We start from the raw sequence: 20,979 nt of genomic DNA on the forward strand, positions 1-20,979 counted from the left end.
CATTTGGACTCTTTCTGTTCGTCCGTCTGTTTATTTTTTAAAGTCAAAATTTAACCTTAATCAGTTTTAAAATTTCGTATATTTGAACATGCTTTTATAGTTAGCATTTATACCCTCGCGTATTGGTATTTTACGCTCACCGAGGTGACGTGACATATGACATAACTTTCAACGTGACAAGTGACACGTCACATCATGTGGAACCACTATAAATGTATGAGTCTGCGCTCACCGATTAAACATTAAAAGTTAGTCAGTGTCGGATTACTCCTGGTGTCATGTGTCACGTCACGTCGGTGAGTGCTCTGCCTTAGAATGATTTTTTAAGGGTGCATGCAACCGTAAATACATCGAATCCGTTTTGAAATTTCACAACATTACTTTAAAAGGGATATTAATTCTACCCCTCACGGTTTTTAAGTATTCCTGCTTTAGGATGATTATTTTTGTAAAGCAACCCTAAATACATTGATTTAAAAATTTAACCCAATCCGTTTTCAATTTTCGTAAATTTTAATGAGTTTTCCCCCTAGAGGTGGTTCTTTTTCGGGGTTTGGAATGATTATTTTTCGTAAGGATTGTAAAGGGCGCATTGGGTTGAATTGGATTTTTTAAGTTTGCTGTAAAAAATGTCAAGGTTCTGAAGTGCCTTCTCAAACAAATTTTGGTCGTGATAATGTAAAGAATTTATCTGGATGACTGGCGTCAACGTAATACGGGTCTTTTTTACGCAATGAGCTTTTGTTTTTGACGGCTAGATGGCAGGCGTAGGGATACGATCACAGCCATTTGAAGAGGGATATGAAGTTACAGTTCTTAGCTCATCAATATGTAAAGCTATAATGGAAAATTCTGATCGTATGAAATAATTAATAGCCGTTTGGGATTAGTGGCGCAAGGAACACTACTACCCAATACAGAATTTAGACATCGCCATTTTTAAGATAATTCGCCATTGTGGGGGTAGAAAATTTTTCTCAGTAATTAAAGAGATAGATCGAATCTCCCAGGTATCGAGGAGAGACCGCTAGTCATTTTTATTAAAGCACGCGAAATTTAATAAACCCCTATCAAGTGACCAAATTACAACTAAATATTTTCAACAATAAACTTAGTTCAATCGGTCTCATTGTTGGAGACGTAAAAATAATGGCAAATTCTAAACAGTAACAACGTTAATTAAACTGAGTGTATGCCAATGACGGCCTCAGAAATTATTCTTACACACGTGAAAAAAACCGAAATCGCACCTATTGTAACTAGACAAAATTCTGTTTGAAGTCATACCGATTGCCAAGAGTTCACTATCGGCGAGTTTCCTCAACTACCCTCGGGATTAAAACACACCCTTTGGTCCCTTGGTATATAATATACTATTTTATTGTGTGAATTTGTCATAATTACGAAATTACGAATATTTCAAAAATTTTGGAAATGTCGAAAAATCGATAATTCGTATTTAACACTGCCACCTAAAATGGCACAAGGGGTACTTACAGTTACACATTTTACGCACCACCCACGTTTTCATTAAAGAATTAAGAAAAACTCATAAAACTAACACATTTTCCCTAATAAGCTTCTGAAACTACTAACCATTTTGGCAGGCTCAAAGGTGACGTGCCACTGGAATTTAAACTAGACACTGAAAGGTAGAGGAATTCTCACGTTTTATAAGCTCCTAGATATTTAAAATATATATACGATTGCGATACTTTGGCCGAACCTCGTGCACAATATGTTCTTAAATATAGCTTTCCGTGGATAATACAATTACAGAAATAGCGTACGACAGATATATGAAAAGGAAACGGAAATCACGAACGAAAAGTGAGCTTTCAGTTTTACATAAGCCATTTATATTGGATATTCCATTAATTCTCGTTCGGAGGCCTTTTGTTTCGTTTCAGAAATTGTCTCGGATAACGGAATAATTATCAGGTTTGTTTGTTGTAACGTTAATTAAATTGGTTCTGTTTGGAAGTCAAACTTCCCCTATATATTTCGCGAAGGTGCGGGTGTATTTTGTTACCCTTAAACGTTGACTAATCCGCCGGCGTTATGTAAACTCGTAAAAAATGTGTATAAGTAGATTAAAAGGTTGTTGATAAATGGCTTTTTTAACGATTCATTACACCGGTAAATCAAATTATTGTTTACTACATGTGTTGGTGTGCCGCCAAGGGAGATGAATGATATACGCTGAATCCAAGGTATTTTGCGTAATTTTCGAGATCCGCTTTTCACAGTCGCTGCAACGGTAAATTGATTTATTTTAAATTGCCTACATTTCTTTAAAACTCAGGAATAAAAATTTCAGGATTAAAAATTTATAAATGCTATTACAAGCTTTAGAAGGCTGTGGAAACAACCCCAATAGTGCTCCTACAGTGGTCGATAATAATCAATAATTATCGGTAACTTTTGATCGTTAATTGTCGATAATAATAGATTATTATTGATATCAGTCGAAAATTGTCGAGCTTTGATTGTTATTGATTAATGGAATAGCGATAATTATCGAGAAAAAACTATGGATACTTTTTCATTAATCCTATCCGTTTAATAATAAATTTCGATCTGATTTAAGCTTTCGAAATTTTTTAAGTCATTCATACCGCCATGTATTGCACTCTTACATTTCGGGGGTTGTAACTTTACGTAGTAGACCAACTATGATTATTTATTTGACAGATTATGTTTAAATAATCTATAACCAACCCTTAAACCGCCGTTTAATAATAAATTTCGGTCTGATTTAAGCTTGCAAAATTTTTTAAGTCATTCATACCGCCGTGTATAGCACTCTTGCATTCCGGGGGTTGTAACTTTACGTAGTAGGCCAACTATGATTATTTATTTGGCAGATTATGTTTAAATAATCTATAACCAACCCTTAAACCGCCATTTTATAATAAATTTCGGTCCGATTTAAGCTTGCGAAATTTTTTGTCATTCATACCGCCGTGTATAGCACCTTTACATTCCGGGGGTTGTAACTTTACGTAGTAGGCCAACTATAATTATTTATTTGACAGATTATGTTTAAATAATCTATAACCAACCCTTAAACTGCCGTTTAGTATTAAATTTCGGTCTGATTTAAGTTTGCGAAATTTTTTAAGTCATTCATACCGCCATGTATTGCACATTTACATTCCGGGGGTTGTAACTTTACGTAGTAGACCAACTATGATTATTTATTTGGCAGATTATGTTTAAATAATCTCTAACCAACCCTTAAACCGCCATTTTATAATAAATTTCGGTCTGATTTAAGCTTGCGAAATTTTTTAAGACATTCATACCGCCATGTATTGCACTCTTACATTCCGGGGGTTGTAACTTTACGTAGTAGACCAAGTATGATTATTTATTTGACAGATTATGTTTAAATAATCTCTAACCAACCCTTAAACCGCCATTTTATAATAAATTTCGGTCTGATTTAAGCTTGCGAAATTTTTTAAGTCATTCATACCACCGTGTATAGCACTCTTACATTCCGGGGGTTGTAACTTTACGTAGTAGACCAACTGTGATTATTTATTTGACAGATTATGTTTAAATAATCTATAACCAACCCTTAAACTGCCGTTTAATAATAAATTTCGGTCTGATTTAAGCTTGCCAAATTTTTTAAGTCATTCATACCGCCATGTATAGCACTCTTACATTCCGGGGGTTGTAACTTTACGTAGTAGACCAACTATGATTATTTATTTGACAGATTATGTTTAAATAATCTATAACCAACCCTTAAACTGCCCTCTAATAATAAATGTCGGTCTGATTTAAGCTTGCGAAATTGTTTAAGTCATTCATACCACCATGTATAGCACTTTTACATTGTGGGGGTTGTAACTTTACGTAATACACCAACTATGTTTATTTATTTGACAGATTATGTTTAAATAATCTATAACCAACCCTTAAACTGCCCTCTAATAATAAATTTCGGTCTGATTTAAGCTTGCGAAATTTTTTAAGTCATTCATACCACCATGTATAGCACTTTTACATTGTGGGGGTTGTAACTTTACGTAGTAGACCAACTATGATTATTTATTTGACAGATTATGTTTAAATAATCTATAACCAACCCTTAAACCGCCCTTTAATAATAAATTTCGGTCTGATTTAAGCTTGCGAAAATGTTTAAGTCATTCATACCACCGTGTATAGCACTCTTACATTCCGGGGGTTGTAACTTTACGTAGTAGACCAACTGTGATTATTTATTTGACAGATTATGTTTAAATAATCTCTAACCAACCCTTAAACCGCCATTTTATAATAAATTTCGGTCTGATTTAAGCTTGCGAAATTTTTTAAGTCATTCATACCACCGTGTATTGCACTCTTACATTCCGGGGGTTGTAACTTTACGTAGTAGACCAAGTATGATTATTTATTTGACAGATTATGTTTAAATAATCTCTAACCAACCCTTAAACCGCCATTTTATAATAAATTTCTGTCTGATTTAAGCTTGCCAATTTTTTTAAGTCATTCATACCGCCATGTATTGCCCTCTTACATTCCGGGGGTTGTAACTTTACGTAGTAGACCAACTATGTTTATTCCTTTGATAGATTATGTTTAAATAAACTATAACCAACCCTTAAACCGCCATTTTATAATAAATTTCTGTCTGATTTAAGCTTGCGAAATTTTTTAAGTCATTCATACCGCCATGTATTGCACTCTTACATTCCGGGGGTTGTAACTTTAGGATTGGTTCGGTGGCGTTTTTTCGCAAATTATGGTATCACCATTAGGCTTTCTTTGTGGAAGGACATAGAACCGGGGGGTTTGGTGTCTGGACCCCATCAGTACTTTCAGCAAAAGAGTTATTAATGGTCATTTTTAACGCATTTTTGCAAATTTGTTTGTAAAAAGGTAGCATTTAATCTCACGTGTGTTGTGCAAGTGCAAAAAAAAATGTTGACCGGATTTTCCAATAGGATGAGTACTCAGAGGTCGAGCTTCCCTCCCTCGGGGGGCTAATTTTTCGACGTAAAATTTCCTACAATAAAAACCAAAACGAACATGTATTTATGACACGTGGTTTTTCTCAATAACAAATAGCTGGCACTAGACCCCGCATTCTACATTCGTAGTCCGTACGATATCGACGACAGATTGAACTATATAAATTGCTCGAATTTTCAGTCGAGAGTTTATTAAAAAAAATTACGCAAGGCGCGGGGCCGGTCTCCCTAAATCCATTACAACATTAAGCGTTTAATAAAATTAACTGGCGTGACATTAACTAACGTCTGCATGCCATAAATTACGCCGAAATGCCGTGTCGAAGCGATGATCGTAACTCCAAAGTTACTGAATGGCAGTTTACTGTAATGCCTTGTTGAACTTTGATTTGGCAAGCTTATTTTGCATAAATCGACGATTGTTACTTTACAATTACGTAAAACAGATACGTTGTGTTGGTGGTTTTGCGTGGAAATGATGGATTTTATCAGAATATCAAATTGAGAGCATTTTTTAGTAAAAATCTGTTTGGGGAACAGACAGACAGCAAAATAGTTTGTTAAAGAGTGGAAAGTTATTGGAGAAATGAGCAGTTTTTAGTCCCCTGTTCCTCACTCGAAGAATAATAACAAATTTGTGGAAAGGGCTGCTGGTTCCCTAATTTGAATTAGTTTTCCATTCTCTTCTCTTTATTCCTATTTCCTGACGTTAGAAGTCATTTATGAGTTTGCCAAAATCAGACGCAATTCAAAATTCTCAAAAAGGAAGAACAAACACATAGGGCACTTTATTCGTATTCTGCTCGTTAGAGCAAATGCAGGAGTTAGAAACTTCACTTGAAATATGGAAATACCTTTCCAGTCTAGCGGCAGCTACGTCTCGTGAAACGAGCCAAAAGTCCTTTTGCTTTACTTATAACACAAATCCTTTAGGCTAAACTAGAATTATCGATACAAGGACAGCTTATTGCATTTAGAGCAATTCCATTTAATCTTAATCAAAAGTTCTATGTAAAAATTGAAATTTTACATTATAATACGATTTCGGGTAAAATTTAATACAAAACTCGTCAGTAAAGTGACATTACTTGACTCGGAAGTTAAAGTACTCTGCCCCAAGGAGGCCCCGTGCTTCAATATTTTCTGGCCAGCAATGTGCCCTTTTTCTGACTTTTACGTACATAACTTTTTTTACGCAAAACTACGAACTTCTCGACAAAAACTATATATTTTAAGATTTTCTTATTTTATTTGTCGAACGCATGTGTGCGGGGTAATTTGTCCGCAAGTTTATTTTTCTTTCGGGAAATTGTCAGATTTTCTTTTTTTTGTAAATAATTATTTGGAATTTTCGGAATTTGAGCGTTCTTTGTGTAATGAAATTTCTGCGTTTAAACAAGTTTCTTCAATCCTTTCTAATAAAAGCCTAAATTGATGCTTATGGCAAAAGTAAGTAATTGGGATGAATCATACTAACGAAAGATTCTTGGCAGTCTCTCAATATAAATATATAAGACAAGAACATATTAGTCTTATTTGACGCCGAAATCAAATTAGTTGTTTATTTTGATTAATTTTATGCAGTTTAAATTTTAAACGACGGACACTGAAAGATTTACAAGGGGGCACTTATCAAACAAATTATGTTATTTTCAAAAGTTTCGTTGCAGGTAAAGGTTAAGCTAATTAGACAAAAAAAAGCGTTTGGCCTTGCGCTCGGAACGCATTTTCTGGCAGACCTGCGTTTCATCAAAGCAGAAGTTTGTAGGTCAGTTTTAATTAAAAAGCATAAACCGCGGTTTTCATTGAGAAGCTTTTGATGGTTTCGGTAATTTGTATCTGTTTGTTTAAAATGTAAAGGTAATGAAACTGTTCGAGCATTTGAATTTTTAAAGCCGGAAGACGATCGATTTTTAAACTGAACGCAAACAACTAAATAAATCACGCTCGTTGTCATTTTTAGAACATTCTTTTCTGTCGCGTACCCTTAAATTAATCACGCCATTGAAAAACTAAAAATGTGGACAATTTAATTTGTCGCCGTTTCTCATACTATTCAGAAATAACCCGAAAGATAGGTAGACCGAAATAAAATATCGCACACGTGTAATTCGAATTTTTCGTTTTTTTTTTGCAGGCGAGAAATAAGCCCGTAGACGGCGGACATGTCGGACAGAAGTTGCAGGCCGGCCAGAGGACACCGACGCACGGACCGAAAAGTGCGGGCGCGAAGACCGCGGCGAAGCCGGGCCCGAAACCGGCCGCCCAGAAGGGACAGCCGATCAAGCAGGCGCCGGCGAAGGCGGCCGCGACCGCCGCGAATAAGTCGATGAAGAAGCCGAAGAAGGGCGGGAAGCATCATCAGCACGATCTCATCGTGAATATAGATTTGGTAAGCCGATCTCTTTATTAGTTTTCTAATTTCAAAATTTTTTGATCGAGGAGCTCGGGGCTCCTTCTATTTGCTCAAAATTTTCCGTACTTTCTATGATTTCCTTTGAGTCGGTGAGAAACTCCCCCTTTTTCTCTCATCGTAAATATCATCAATTATATCCCGCTTTCCTATAAAAGCTTCATCAAATGCGGCCTTTACCGTTTTGTATGAGTGGAGTTTTTCCCAGGAAGTTGGGAGCAAGTCAATATATCTTTAGCATTCTCTCCCATACAATAAATTAAAGAAGTCACTTGATTTTCTTCTGGCTCTTGATCAAGCCCCGACGGCATCTGGTACCTTTCGAACCTCTTAAACCATATTTCCTATTTTTCTGGCCACTCAAATTGAGTGAGTGGTTGGAACGTGATGTGTCTACGAGCGACCAGTGAATTATCTTGCAAAGATTCATCAATGTTCTTCTTATTTTTTTACGACTCATAATACCAGTCCGCGTTTCCGTGGACAATCGGTGCCGAGTACTGTCATTTACGCGTTCGCTCGTAGTAGACATAAAATTAAGGCTCAGTCAACGAAAAGAGTGAGCATAAGCTCGAGAAACAAAAGAAAAGGGTTTAGCTGTTGAGAGTGTATCGCTTTGGCTTAGATTTAGGCATGAAAATCAGAAACTGTTAAAGATAGGTATAGGAACATGTAATATCAAAATACGCCAATTTTGATTTCATTTAAAAAATCTGAGTTTTTAGTGTTTGAAATACGCAACTTAACTTTTTTTAAAGTACACTAAAAGAAAGCCCTATTCTTTCTCTGTGCACTGGCAAAAATGGGTTGCCATAACTACAACCGTATTCAAGTAATCAATTTCCAAGGTACCGTCTGCATCCGCCATTTTTTTCCTCGCGTCAAAGTAGCTGAAAAACCATAAATTGTAGATATCGACCCGGGGGTGTCAAAACAATTGAAATTTTCACGTAGAATCCAAAAATGAAATAAAAAATAGGGGTTGCATTTAAAATAACGAACTTACTAGGTAAAAAAAATTTCTTTACGGGCCCAGACTGGGCCGCTTTGGTTTTTAAGCTGCGCAATAGATGAAACTTCATATACCACGAATACAAGCTTTGGCCTAGGGTAATTTTCAATCAAGCGACTGAATGGGACAACGAGGCGCAGAAGACGATTCCGATTGGATACCCGGTGAGGGGACGAAAGGCAAGCTCTGTGTTTACTTTAGTAAAGAAGTCGTTAACTTTTAAACGCGAGGCGGATCCGGGCTTAATTCAAAACTTACATTCGAAGCCCAATCGGAATTCGTCTTTATCAAGACACGAATAACGCGAGAGGAATTAATTAAATTGTGAGGAGGTCGAGACCGTGTAGAAATCAAATCAACAGGACAGCGAGGGCGAAAAGCTAAGTGCTACTCCGATATTTACCTTACGAATTAGGAAAACTGCATTCGGAGTAGCCGGCAGAATATTCGAAACTGATCTAAGGAAATTCCCATCTCTGCCTCAGATGAAAAATTTTTACCTCAGCCTAGGTTCGAACACCCGACCTTCCGGCTATGTAGCCCAACGCTCTACCACTGAGACACATATTATCCGGTGGCCTGTACTGCTAATTCTGAGAATTGAACATCTTTTTTTTTCATCATAGCACACTTGGGCTGGGAAAAGAACAAATTGGCGTTTCGACTTGGTTTTTCTCTGAAATTTTCCTATGGAATGTGTGGTTTTCTTTATATCAATGGAAAATGTATAGTTTTGGCTACCCAGAGGTATAATTTGTTTAAGGGGGCGCCATTTGAATTTTTTTTAAATATGACATTTGGCGAATTGTCAATCAAAAATTTTATTTTTTCGATAAAGTACTAAAAAAATTATGTGACTGTAGAAGAGCTCCAAAACAGTTCAAAAACCAAAAAAAACGAAAAACTGTCAAATTTTGACGAAAAAAGGCGAAATGCGCGAAATCGTTAAAGTTAGGGGTATAAGTTTGATACGACACTGGAATACAGCACGCCCCTGGTGATCAAAAATATTTTAGAAATACAGTGACGGTAATTGCGTACAATTTTGCGTGACCTTTTTCGGCATTTTTTATGATAAAGAAATTATGATTCGTCTTAGGTGGTACACCCTGTATATTGTATGGCTCAAATCAAGACGAGCTTTGGGAGACTAACAGTTATAGGATGCCATATCTCTTCGGACAAAAGAGGACTCGGGAAGCTGAGCGAAAGAACAGAGCAAAAAATACCATGACATCATATTAGGCGACTTCAATGCGCAATTAGGCGGACTAGATGCAAGGGAAGGGGAGGAACAAGGGGGTAGGTAAAATGCTCGATTACGAGCAAGACAACGTGAATGACAGTGAGCTTAGGAACATGTACATGGACTGAGGGCGGAAAACACATTCAGCAAATTCAAAGGGATGCCGACAACGTGGAGGGGAGGAAACCCTGAATCACAGATCGGCAACATAGTAAGAATCAAGTAGAATCGGTCCATAAAATGGTACGGCAGAAAGTAATGGGGGGGGGGGAGGACAGGGAGCGAAGCGGGAGAACTGAATGGTGAGATGTGATAATTCTGACCGGGGAGAAAAAAGGGGAAGAGTACAGAAAGGAGCACGAAGAGATCAGGAACAAAAAGAGGAAAGAGAAGGAACAGGATCGCCGAGACGCTCAAGGAAGCAGTAGGGGAACATAAACCGCCCATGTCTCTGAACAGGAAGCAAGTCACAGAAGAGCACTGAGACCCGAAGCAAAGAAGGGGTTAAGGGAGGCCAGGGAGGAGAAAAATAAAACTTTTGAACAACATGAGATCAAAGAATTCTCCGAGTTCGCAGAGAACATCGCCAAGCTTAGCCCAATGGAGAGGAATGCACAATTGTATAAGCACATAAAAAAAGAGAAGGAAGAAACAAGGAGGAATGAAAAAATATGTACCAATGGCAGCATGAGAGAAGCTCCAGAAGGAGGAGCAAGAAGCACAGGTCCAGGTATTGGGGGGGAACGATTACTGGCCACTACTGCCACCCCCCACGTTGGAAGAAATGATGGAGATAGTAGGAAAACAGAAAATGGGGAAAATGCCAGGAGGGTTTTGGTTTGGGAGGGAGACCGAGCACCGAATGGAAACCAGAGGAATGAAACAAGGATGTCCGATCACCCAGTTACAACTACCGTCACTACTGGCGGCTCTGCTTCACATGGAACACCACTAATCTCATAAAGAGATGGGAAGGGTGGAGCAGAGACAAACACGAAATGAAGAAAGAAAGCAGACGGGTACTGGAGGTGGAAGAAGAATGAGGCGGAAGTACAAGCAGCTAAGGGGAGGAGGAGGAGACAGAAAGGGAGACAGAGAGAGAGAGAGAGGACAAAATAAGGAAGGGAGGAGAATTAAAATCAATGGATGGAAGCGTCGGGAACTAATGGAACGAAGGGAGGAGGCTATCGACAGGAAGCAGAGTTTCCCCTGATGCAGTTATACCAGTTGCGAAACTGTGGCCGTACCCCGACCACACCCAGTTAGCCCCCCCCCCCTCTCCCATCCACAAAATCCGCATTGTTTGGCATATGTCGCGCCCCAGCGCAATGGCAACAAAAGTGGCGAAGTTTCCCGCCTTTTTCTAATGATCGGTTTTGGTTTTTTGAATTCTTCAGTCAAAAAATGAAGAATACTTCGAAGCCCTTTGAATTTGATCTTTAGTCGAGGTTGCTTTTTTCAGTGCAATTCTGTTTGGAGAAATTTTGAACCACTGTCAGTTTGAGGTCGGCGTGGCGCTCAAATGACCAGGTGGACCTTTCCAAAAAAAGCCCTTCTCAAGAACTACAGTACCATTTGAAAGCGATAGATGTCTCGTGCGTTTTTTAAGAACACTGCGTAATTACATAACGCTCATATCCGTTCCAAAAATCTTTATAGCACTATTTATTTAACAAGATATTAAAAAACGGGTCCAACCCACTCCTCCCAACATTTGCCGTACGCCTGAAATAAAACGCCCGATATAAAACTTGCGGGAGCTGTTTACAAAGGTCCAGCTAGATATTGTAATTTTTTATTATCTTATTCATTCTGGCAAAAGCTAATAAATTTTACGGCGGCCATAAACGCGGATTACTCCCTCACTCGCGAGATATTTATATTTATGATGACCCATTAAACAAACCGATGGCCTTTATTAATTTATAAACGTTCGAAAATTCATTAAAAATTAAGGATATTATTTTAGGAATTTGGCCGAAGTTCAAGTTGACCATGCACCGAGTTTGTGTAAAATTAAATTGCTCAGGTGCGTTTTGTGCTTGAACTTTCATTTGCGACGGTTTCAAAAATTTCCTTTTTGGACGCACCGCCAACGATACTAATATTATTTTATGTTATTGTCATCTCGCTATTTCACCTTCTAAGTGTGCCAAACTTTGTATATAAAGGAGACGTTAGATAAACTAAATCACGATCGTAGTTGTTATTTCTAGTGCCAAGAAAACAGTCGCGGATACCATGGATAATATTAAATGCTTCGGCATGATTTTTACAAAAAAAATTCTCTCGAGAACAATGGCAGTGTTTCTGGTAGTTGAGGTGTGAAAGTGAAAGACTGACAATGACTGAAAGTGAAACTGTCGGACGTTATGGTAGGGAATACGATCGACTGCGCAGGCTTACCAGTCAGGACGAAATTATTCGGCAATCTGTAGGTATTCCCAAAAAACACCTTTCTTCTCCTACCACTTTGGAGGCTCCCATCAGCCTTTGGAATCAAAGCATTTAAAATCTTCTTATTGTTTTAGACCGAATACGGCTTGTCAGAGGACCAAGTCGCGGAATTTAAAGAGGCGTTCATGCTGTTCGACAAAGACGAAGACGGCACGATAACGATGGCAGAGCTTGGAGTTGTGATGCGGTCTCTAGGTCAACGTCCAACAGGTTTCTACTTAATTGCACTGTTTGTCATATACCCGCCATCTGTTTCACAGAGACGGAACTGCGAGACATGGTCAACGAGGTCGACCAGGATGGAAACGGAACGATCGAGTTCAACGAGTTCCTGCAGATGATGTCGAAGAAGCTCAAGGAGGCCGACTGCGAGGAGGAGCTTCGCGAAGCTTTCAGGTGAGGTCGCTCTCGGGTCCGTTAACTTGGCCCCCCCACTGAGAGATTTCATAGTCGTATTATTTTGAAATGAATGCGCTCGTTATGCGCTCATATGCGCCACCGATAATAACTCTTGTGCCATTATCGTTTGTTAGAAATCCGAAAAAACATTTGGGGGGGGACCAAGTGAACGTAGCCCCCCCCCCCGTACGTATTTTGTCCCTTGTAACTAGGTCACCTGATACATTAATTGGTTATGCGCTCAATTGCGCCACTTGAATTAAAGCTAGCGCCATTACGGTTAAGCCATAAAAAATTTTTAAAAAGTGGAGGGTCTAACTTAGCGTTTTCAAAAGTTATTTCCGGAAGTGCGTCCATTTTGAAAATATTTTACATCGATTCGGCCTTCGGAGTAACTCCTAAATACAAATTTTTAAAAACCTACCTTTTTTACTTTCCCAGAATCGTTTAACTAAAGCTCCCAAAAAAACACCCTGTAGAGTGTTTCTGAAACACTATAATGGCGCCAAGATTTTTGTTTACGGCGCATTTTAGCGCATGATGAAAGGTACGATGTAGTAGAAAAAACATGTTAAAAAACGTAACTTTTGAAAACGTTAAGTTAGCTCCCCCCCACTTTTTAAAAATTTTTTATGGCTTAACCGTAATGGCGCTAGCTTTAATTCAAGTGGCGCAATTGAGCTCATAACCAGATGTATCAAGTGGCACAAATACCGGTAGCAAAATGCGTTATGGGGGATTCCGTTCACTTGGCCCCCCCCCAAATATATTTAAGGATAACCAAAAAACAATAATGGCGCAAAGATATCTTTTTACGGCGCATTTCAGCGCATACCTGAGAGTACAATTTCGTATGAAAAGATGTTAAAAAAAAGTTACTTTTAAAAACGTTAAGTTGGCCCCCCCACTTTTTGAAAATTTGTCACGGCTTAACCGTAATGGCGCTAGCTTTAATTCAAGTGGCGCAATTGAGCGCATAACCAAATGTATCAGGTGACCTAGTTACAAGGGACAAAATACGTACTGGGGGGGGGGGGCTACGTTCACTTGGCCCCCCCAAATGTTTTTTCGGATTTCTAAAAAACGATAATGGCGCAAGAGTTATTATCGGTGGCGCATATGAGCGCATAACGAGCGCATTCATTTCAAAATAATACGACTATGAAATCTCTCAGTGGGGGGGGCCAAGTTAACGGACCCGTCGCTCTCGCTTTGGTCGTTGATTTTTCGTTTTCTTTGCAGAGTGTTCGATAAAAATAACGATGGGCTGATATCGTCCAATGAACTTCGCCACGTCATGACGAGCTTGGGCGAACGGCTTTCGGAGGAGGAGGTTGACGATATGATCAAGGAGGCTGATTTGGATGGTGATGGTCAGGTCAACTACGAAGGTAGGTAGTTTACCCCTTCCTCGTCCTCTATTTTGAGTCACGTAAAGATTATCAATTGAAAGGATAATCACTAATCAATACCTACCAGTTCTGCTCACTGCATAAGAGAGTAAATTAAGAGAAGGTTGGGACAAGGAAAAAGAAGAAATTATACAAAGGATAACTACACTCGAAGAACAAAATAAGAGAAAAAACCGATAAAGGAAGTAGAATTGATAAAGAATGAGGGGGGGGGGGGCTAAAAGAAAATCTACCGTCAGAGGACCGTAAAGTAGTAATCGTGCAACTAACATGGGAAAAGAAGAGGGAGGCTATGACGGGAGAGGGGAAGTTAAAAGGCGAGTTTAAATATGAAGAAAAGAGCGTCCAGAGAGAAATGAGAAAGATTGCGGAAAGGGAAAGGGGAAAGGGCAAAAAAGTAAGATGAAGATATAGGATACCAATGGAAGAAGATAAAGAATACAGATTGGAGTACTAAAGGAAAGAGAATAATGAGAACAGAAAGGCAAAGAACGAGGAAGAAAAAGGTGGGGGTTTGGAGGGAGAAACTAAATGCAAAGATAAAGAGAGAGAGAGGGCGAGTACAGACACAAACAACAGAAGAAAAAAGAAAAACGAAATAAAAATGAATAATTAAGAACAACATGAAAATGATATTCTGGAAGGTAGCGGGGGTAGGTGGTAAAGACGCGCAATTCTGGATTTGTATAAGAGAATATGATGCCGTGCGGATGGTATAATCATGGATATAGAAGAACCAATTTGCAAAGAGGAACAATATAATAGGACACGAACAAGGAGATAGGTATATTGACAGAGATAAAAAAGGTAAAGGAATGGGGGTTATATGACCAATAGATAAGTCTCATGCATTATTCATTCATTCATTTTGCGTTTGTGAGTACTTTCCTCCGACAATCTGTTCTTGAGATATAAGAAATTATACCAGATCACGACAAGGGGTCGAGGAGGAGGACCATGGTTGGTAGAAATTAATTCTTTTCATTGAGATCTTTCATTAGAATACCATGAAAGATAACCCCCCCCCCCCCAAACGTCCTCTTTAATAAGGGATAATTAAGAAGGGTGGTAATTTGTAGAAAACAGTTCACTTCGATGAGATCTTTCATTAGAATACCATGAAAGATATAACCGGCACCCCCCCTCCCCCTCCAAACCTTTTCTTTAATAAGGGATAAGAAAGAGGGTGGTAATTTGTAGAGAACAGTTCATTTTGATGAGATCTTTCCTTAGAATACCATGAAAAATACAAACGCCCCCCCCCCTCCCGCCACCAAACCTTCTCTTTCATAAGGGATAAGAAAGAAGGGTGGTAATTTGTAGGAAACAGTTAATTTCGATGAGATCTTTAACTAGAATACCATGAAAAATACAACGCCCCCCCCTAACCAGATGAGATCTTTAACTAGAATACCATGAAAAATACAACGCCCCCTTCCTCTCAACCCCCCCCCCCCAAACCTCCTCTTTAATAAGGGATAAGAAAGAAGGGTGGTAATTTGTAGAGAACAGTTCATTTCGATGAGATCTTTCATTGCAATACCATGAAAGGTATAACGTGTGTTCACCCTCCCCCCCCTTCCCCTCCACCATTTTCAAAAGTCAAATCTGAGACCAATCAGTTGTCGCATGTAAAAGATATGCGCGTTTTACTTTGAAAACAGTATCTCAGGAAATAATTCGTGAAGAAGCCACCCCCCCCCCTTTAACTTTTAAATGCGCTTTAAATGAAAGTGAAATGACGCAAAGACGAAGTCAGTTATGGACAAAGACATGGTGGAGATGTATTAGAGGGCGAATAGAGGAACAAGGAGGAGTGATTACAGAGGAGAGTATGAAAAAAGCAATAACCGAAGGAGAGGGAAGAGAAACAAAGAAGGGGAACAAAGAGTGCACAGAAGAGGGAAATGGATATAGAAAAATGATCGAGAAAGAAAGAGGGGAAAGGGACAAGAGAACAGAAAAAAATACAAAAGAAAAGAATATGGAGAAGAAAAGACACGAAGAGCAAATCTCGGAAATAAAAACAGAAAAGGGTTTTTGGAAGTTGATAAACAGAGAGTAAAATAGAACAAGTGAGAGGGAAATACAATTAGAGAACATTTTCTCAAGCTACTACAAGCAAAGCAGGAGAAAGAAGAGGCTATGGAAGAGGTCGCAAAAGACGAGGTTGAAGGAGATGCGATAACAGAGGAGTATGAGAAAAGATGGAAAATTAGCTGGTAAAAAGAGACCCGGATGCACAAATACAACAACAGAGGGTGAAGATAAAGAGCGGACGCGATAGTAGTGGTACAATATGCGGAGAACAAGAAGAAGAAAAGGAAATAGGTAGTTTATTTTTTTAAATTTTCCCTTGGATAAAATAAGACAAGGGACAAGGAAGAAGAAGAACTTATAGAAAGGATAACTAAAAATAAGAGAAAAAATAAACGATAAAGGGAGTAGAATTAAATAAGGGTGAAAGGGGGGTGGAGGAATGGTTAAAAGAAAACCTACTAGCAGATCGGGGCACTTTTGAAGTAAAGGGAAGTAAGGTAGTAATCGTGCAACCAACATGCGAAAAGAATAGGGAGGCTATAAGGGGAGAGGGAAAGGCGAGTTTAACTATGAAGAAAAGAGGGTCCGTAGAGAAATGAGAAAAGTTGCGGAAAGGGAAAGGGGAAAGGACAAGAAAGTAAGATGCAGATATAGGATACTAATGAAAGAAGATAAATAATACAGACGGAGTACTAAAGGAGAGGGAATAATGGGAACAGAAAGGCAAAGGAGGGTGAAAGGGTGGGGGTTTGGAGGGAGAAACTAACAGTAAACGAAATAGAGAAGATAACGGGGAGGGGAGTACAGACACAAACAACCGAAGAAAAGAGAAAAACGAAATAAAAATGAATAATTAAGGACAGCATCAAAATGATATTCTGGAAGGTAGCGGGAGTAGACGCTCAATTCTGGATTTGTATAATAGAATATGATGCCATGCGGATGATGGTAAAATCAGAGATATGGAAGAACCAATTTGCAAAGAGGAACAATATAAAATGACGAGCACAAGGAGGTAGATATATTGACAGAGATAAAAAAAGGGGTAGAGGAGGAGGACTATGATTGGTAGAAATTAATTTCTTTCGTTGAGACCTTTCATTAGAGTACCATGAAAGATAAACACCCCCCCCCCTCCAACCGCCTCTTTTATCAGGGGTCAGAATGAAGGGTGGTAATTTGGATATAGAAAAATGAAGAAACAGGAGAAAGGGGCAAGAGAACTGAAAAAATACAAAAGAAAAGAATATGGAGAAGAAAGGATACGAAGAGCAAATCTGGGAAATAAAAACAGGGAAGGGTTTTTGGAAGGTGATAAACAGAGGAAAAAATAGAACAAGTGAGAGGGAAATACAATTAGAGAACTGGAAACAACATTTTGTCAAGTTACTAGAAGGAAAGTAGAAGAAAGAAGGGGTCGCAAGAGACGAGGTTGAAGGAGAATCGATAACAAGAAAGGAGTATGAGGGAAGATGGAAGACGAGCTGGTAAAAAGAGACTAGGATGCACACATACAACAACAGAGGGGGAAGATAAAGAGCGGACGCGATAGTAGTACCGTGGGAAAGAAGGAGAAATATTAAAACAATAGCTAAATTCAGATGCGAAGGTGAAGAAAGACGGAAAAAGAAATGGAGACAAAAAGAAAAAAGAAAATATAGAATATGCGGAGAAGAAGAAGAGGAAATAGAACATATGTTATGGAACTGTACGGAGGTGGGAATGACTGGGAAAAGTAGGAATGAGATCCGGGATGAGGGGGAAACGTGGATGAGGGCGATACTAAAGGTAGTGCAGGAAGACTGTTTTCCTAGACTCCGCAAGGCTGCCATCTGGGTACCAGGGGCACCTGATGACCTGGCGACGGTTAAACGGCGCTTGGAAGTGCAGAATTCCTGGGCAAAGGTAGGCAGCTGGTGTTTCTTCCACACAGCCGTGAAGGACCAACCTCAAGGGAGGCTGGTAGTTTTCGGCATCGAGGAAGAGGACCAGACTAACCTAATCGCCAAGAGGGGAAGACTCAGTTATGGGTTTTCCTCTCTGAAAGTTAGGGTTAGTAACCCTGCCGAACCAGAGGTGGGGAGTACGTTAGTACAACCACCAAAACATCCTCAACAGGCACCACATGAGCAATTGCAAAAAACTACGGAAACATTACCGCCCAGGCTGCCAAGGCAAACTGTGGTCGATGCGTGCTCCAGTGTCAGCCACTCGCCCGGGAGGGAGGAGTTGATAGAGCCAATGAAACCAAGGGGACGGAAAACATTGACGACAGTAAGTAGAGGTCCAAGAAACGAAATGGTACAAAACGAATTCCCCATAAACGACAAGGGCGAAGAGACTAAAATGGTCGAGGAACTCGACGGATTCCAGAAGACATAATGATCCAACGTAACACAGGAACATATGACGTTCGACCTTGAGCCAAGAGAGACGTACAGACAAAAACCCTATGAAAAGTCAACCTTTAATTTGGAATTGTAATTATTTTCCTCCTAAACGTCAGCCTTCGGTCACAAAGAAGAATCTCAGTGGTGACTTTAAATTAATAATTTCGGAGACGCCTCGATTAATTTCCGAAAATTTCAAAGAAGAAGTTTTCACCTGTTTTCTTAGCAAGGAAAGGGTAAAAACTCTATCCGGGTCCCATATGGATTTCAATAAACATATACAATCAATATAGCTTGACATAAAAATTTATTCTACATGAAAAAAAAGAAACAAAAGTTTGTTTGGACATAATACCCCGTACGCAGCCGGTCGACAATCAAAATAAGAAATCTTAAAATCACTTGCAGTACTGACTTGATGACTAGGATGACCAATTTTCGGCCGCTGTTCGGATGGTAGTAAAACCATAAAATAAACTCCTTCTTTACGAATTTTGAAATACTTCTCCAATTTCTGTCTTATTTATTAGCACCAGATGTGCAAATACTGCCATTCAGTTTTTTTTTGCATTGAAATAAGCAGAGAAGTGCTTCTAATCTAACTGTTTTATTTCTTTTAAAGAGTTCGTGACTATCCTAACGGCCAGAAACTAGAAACGCAGCGAGGAGAGACAGCGCCAAGTGGAGACGAAAAATCTGGACACTTAAATCAGCATCCATTATTACTCTTTAAAATTCCTAATATGCACTGCTTACAAAACTATTCGTATAAACTATAAATGTATTTCTCAAAACAGGGTGGTAAAAATGTTTCCCCAAAATTTTCCTTGTCGAACCGAAATTTTGGGAAACAAATTTTCTTACTAAATCATTTTTTAAATCTTTAGGCTTGTTATAAGATATTTTAGGATTAGTATTGTCTTAAGCCGTCTTTCTGATATAAACGTTTGCTTTACGTTGTGCTAGAGTAATGCGTGTATAAGTCGTACTTAGGGTTTACGTCCAGCCTCCCACCGCGTTCCTCCCACTGATGTGTTCGCATCCCGAGAATCTCCTTCCCTCTGTGTGTCGGGCTGGACGTGAGATACGTACAATCAATGTTCAAATTGTGAATGCTTTACAGAGGATTCGTTTTAGCCCTTGACTTTTTCGTATCGTTGTGATTAGCCCTAGGGGTAGGTACGTTAGGCGGATATTTTTGTTCATGTACTTATAGGTCGATAAACAAGTGCACTAATGCATTAAAAGACTGCACGATATTTGTTCAAATTTGAGAAAAAAAGGCAACGCTGAAGTTGTTAGGGGGTAGGTAACTGAATTGTGGTTGTTTCACTCCATACCAGGTTGTGCAACACGTGAATTAGGTAGCAAAATTTATTATTGTTTACATTTTGGTCAAAATAGATTCATTGCTATAGACAATAGACAATAATTTATATGGTTTCTTCTTCATTCTGTTGATGTACCTCTCGTTCTTACCAGGCGTTATATCCATTGATAGACTACGAAACGATTACTCGTCTTCCTAGTTTTAATGAACGCGTTCATTACAATTATTGTCCACCTGTAGGTATTTTATGACAGTTTTTAAAAGACCAAGGTTATCCTTCTATTGCTATTAAATCGTGTTGTATATAGCATAAGGGTGTTATATAATTTTTCTATTATTATTGAAGATAGATTTTATTTATATGTCTGTTGTTTGCATAGTTCATAATATAAATGTAAAACATTGAAGAAATAAATAATGAGAGTAGACTAAATAAATATATGTTAGTTCAATTCCATAACAAACATTAGTCCATCTTACAGTTGCGGACAACAAAAAATCCACTTCCCGATTCCGACCATACTATATTGCGACGTAAGATTGACTAGTTTTGTTTATGGAAATGAATTTAATTTGATGTAAATGTAAAACAAATGTTCAATATTAAAAGAAAATATCAAAGTAAATAATTGCGAGAAGTTACCATTAGTTGCATCACTTGAGATTAATGAACTAAACTGCTTGAAAGTTTCGTTCATTTTGTTCCCCCTCCCTCCCCCCCCCCAATTTCGAAAAAAATTCAAAGGACTGTAACTTTTGATCTAGTAGCCCAATCTTCAAACTGTTTGATGTTATCGATTCTACAGGTGTAACAGTAGTATAATGACCATCCTGTATGTATACCTTTGAGAACGGTTATCGCAACGAATGAATACGTAAAGTTTATCAATACGAATAAATGTAGACGATGACATTGGGGCTCAAGCTGTGACGCAGATCTGGATTCTGGATTACGATAGGAGGGTGAACAGTGTCCACGGGTACTTAGGCCTCAAATTCGGGCCCTTTGTACTACCTCCCTGACTAGGGTCGCCCGACCCCTCAACATCACTCAAGCCATCCCACACGTGAGATGAAACTTAGGACGCTGGAAGGCCAGGATTCCCCCAACATGGATCGTCTCAGTTGGACATTCACAGAGTATGTGGTGTGCCGTCTCGTCGTCTGTGTAACATCCTCTACAAAATGGCGATTCCACCAAACCCATGCAGTGTATGTGCTTGATGTTTAGTTTACAGTGCCCAGAAAGTATGCCCACGAGTAACCTCAGGTTCTTCCTTGATAGC

The 20,979-nt window shown here is 38.9% G+C and overlaps 2 protein-coding genes across 9 annotated transcripts in view; one reads left to right on the forward strand and one right to left on the reverse strand.

The window, feature by feature from the left end:
- Nucleotides 1–12,209, reverse strand: part of LOC116178095 (troponin C-like) — a 36,194-nt gene extending 23,985 nt beyond the window's left edge. Inside the window, exon 1 of one of the 2 annotated variants that reach the window (XM_031497415.1) lies at nucleotides 12,072–12,209. Coding sequence is in view for 1 of the 2 variants with exons in the window: in XM_031497414.1 (XP_031353274.1) it covers nucleotides 1,597–1,599 (3 nt within the window). In the remaining variant the exon portion in view is untranslated. Of the gene's footprint in view, nucleotides 1–1,596; nucleotides 1,741–12,071 lie in introns of those variants that run through there. The other variant, XM_031497414.1, reaches the window with a different exon arrangement.
- The window catches only part of LOC116178093 (neo-calmodulin-like), a 97,620-nt gene extending 77,285 nt beyond the window's left edge, over nucleotides 1–20,335 (forward strand). For 5 of the 7 annotated variants that reach the window (XM_031497406.1, XM_031497409.1, XM_031497408.1 and 2 more), the window contains 5 exons: nucleotides 7,132–7,386; nucleotides 12,197–12,332; nucleotides 12,383–12,518; nucleotides 13,764–13,912; nucleotides 18,986–20,335. In XM_031497406.1, coding sequence (XP_031353266.1) covers nucleotides 7,132–7,386; nucleotides 12,197–12,332; nucleotides 12,383–12,518; nucleotides 13,764–13,912; nucleotides 18,986–19,017 — 708 coding nt within the window. In that variant the 3' untranslated portion in view covers nucleotides 19,018–20,335. Of the gene's footprint in view, nucleotides 1–263; nucleotides 297–6,622; nucleotides 6,665–7,131; nucleotides 7,387–12,196; nucleotides 12,333–12,382; nucleotides 12,519–13,763; nucleotides 13,913–18,985 lie in introns of those variants that run through there. The other 2 variants (XM_031497412.1, XM_031497411.1) reach the window with 2 other exon arrangements.
- The last annotated feature ends 644 nt before the right edge of the window (nucleotides 20,336–20,979 follow it).

The sequence above is a fragment of the Photinus pyralis genome, unplaced genomic scaffold, assembly GCF_008802855.1.
Source record: "Photinus pyralis isolate 1611_PpyrPB1 unplaced genomic scaffold, Ppyr1.3 Ppyr1.4_LG8, whole genome shotgun sequence".
Lineage (NCBI taxonomy): Eukaryota > Metazoa > Arthropoda > Insecta > Coleoptera > Lampyridae > Photinus > Photinus pyralis.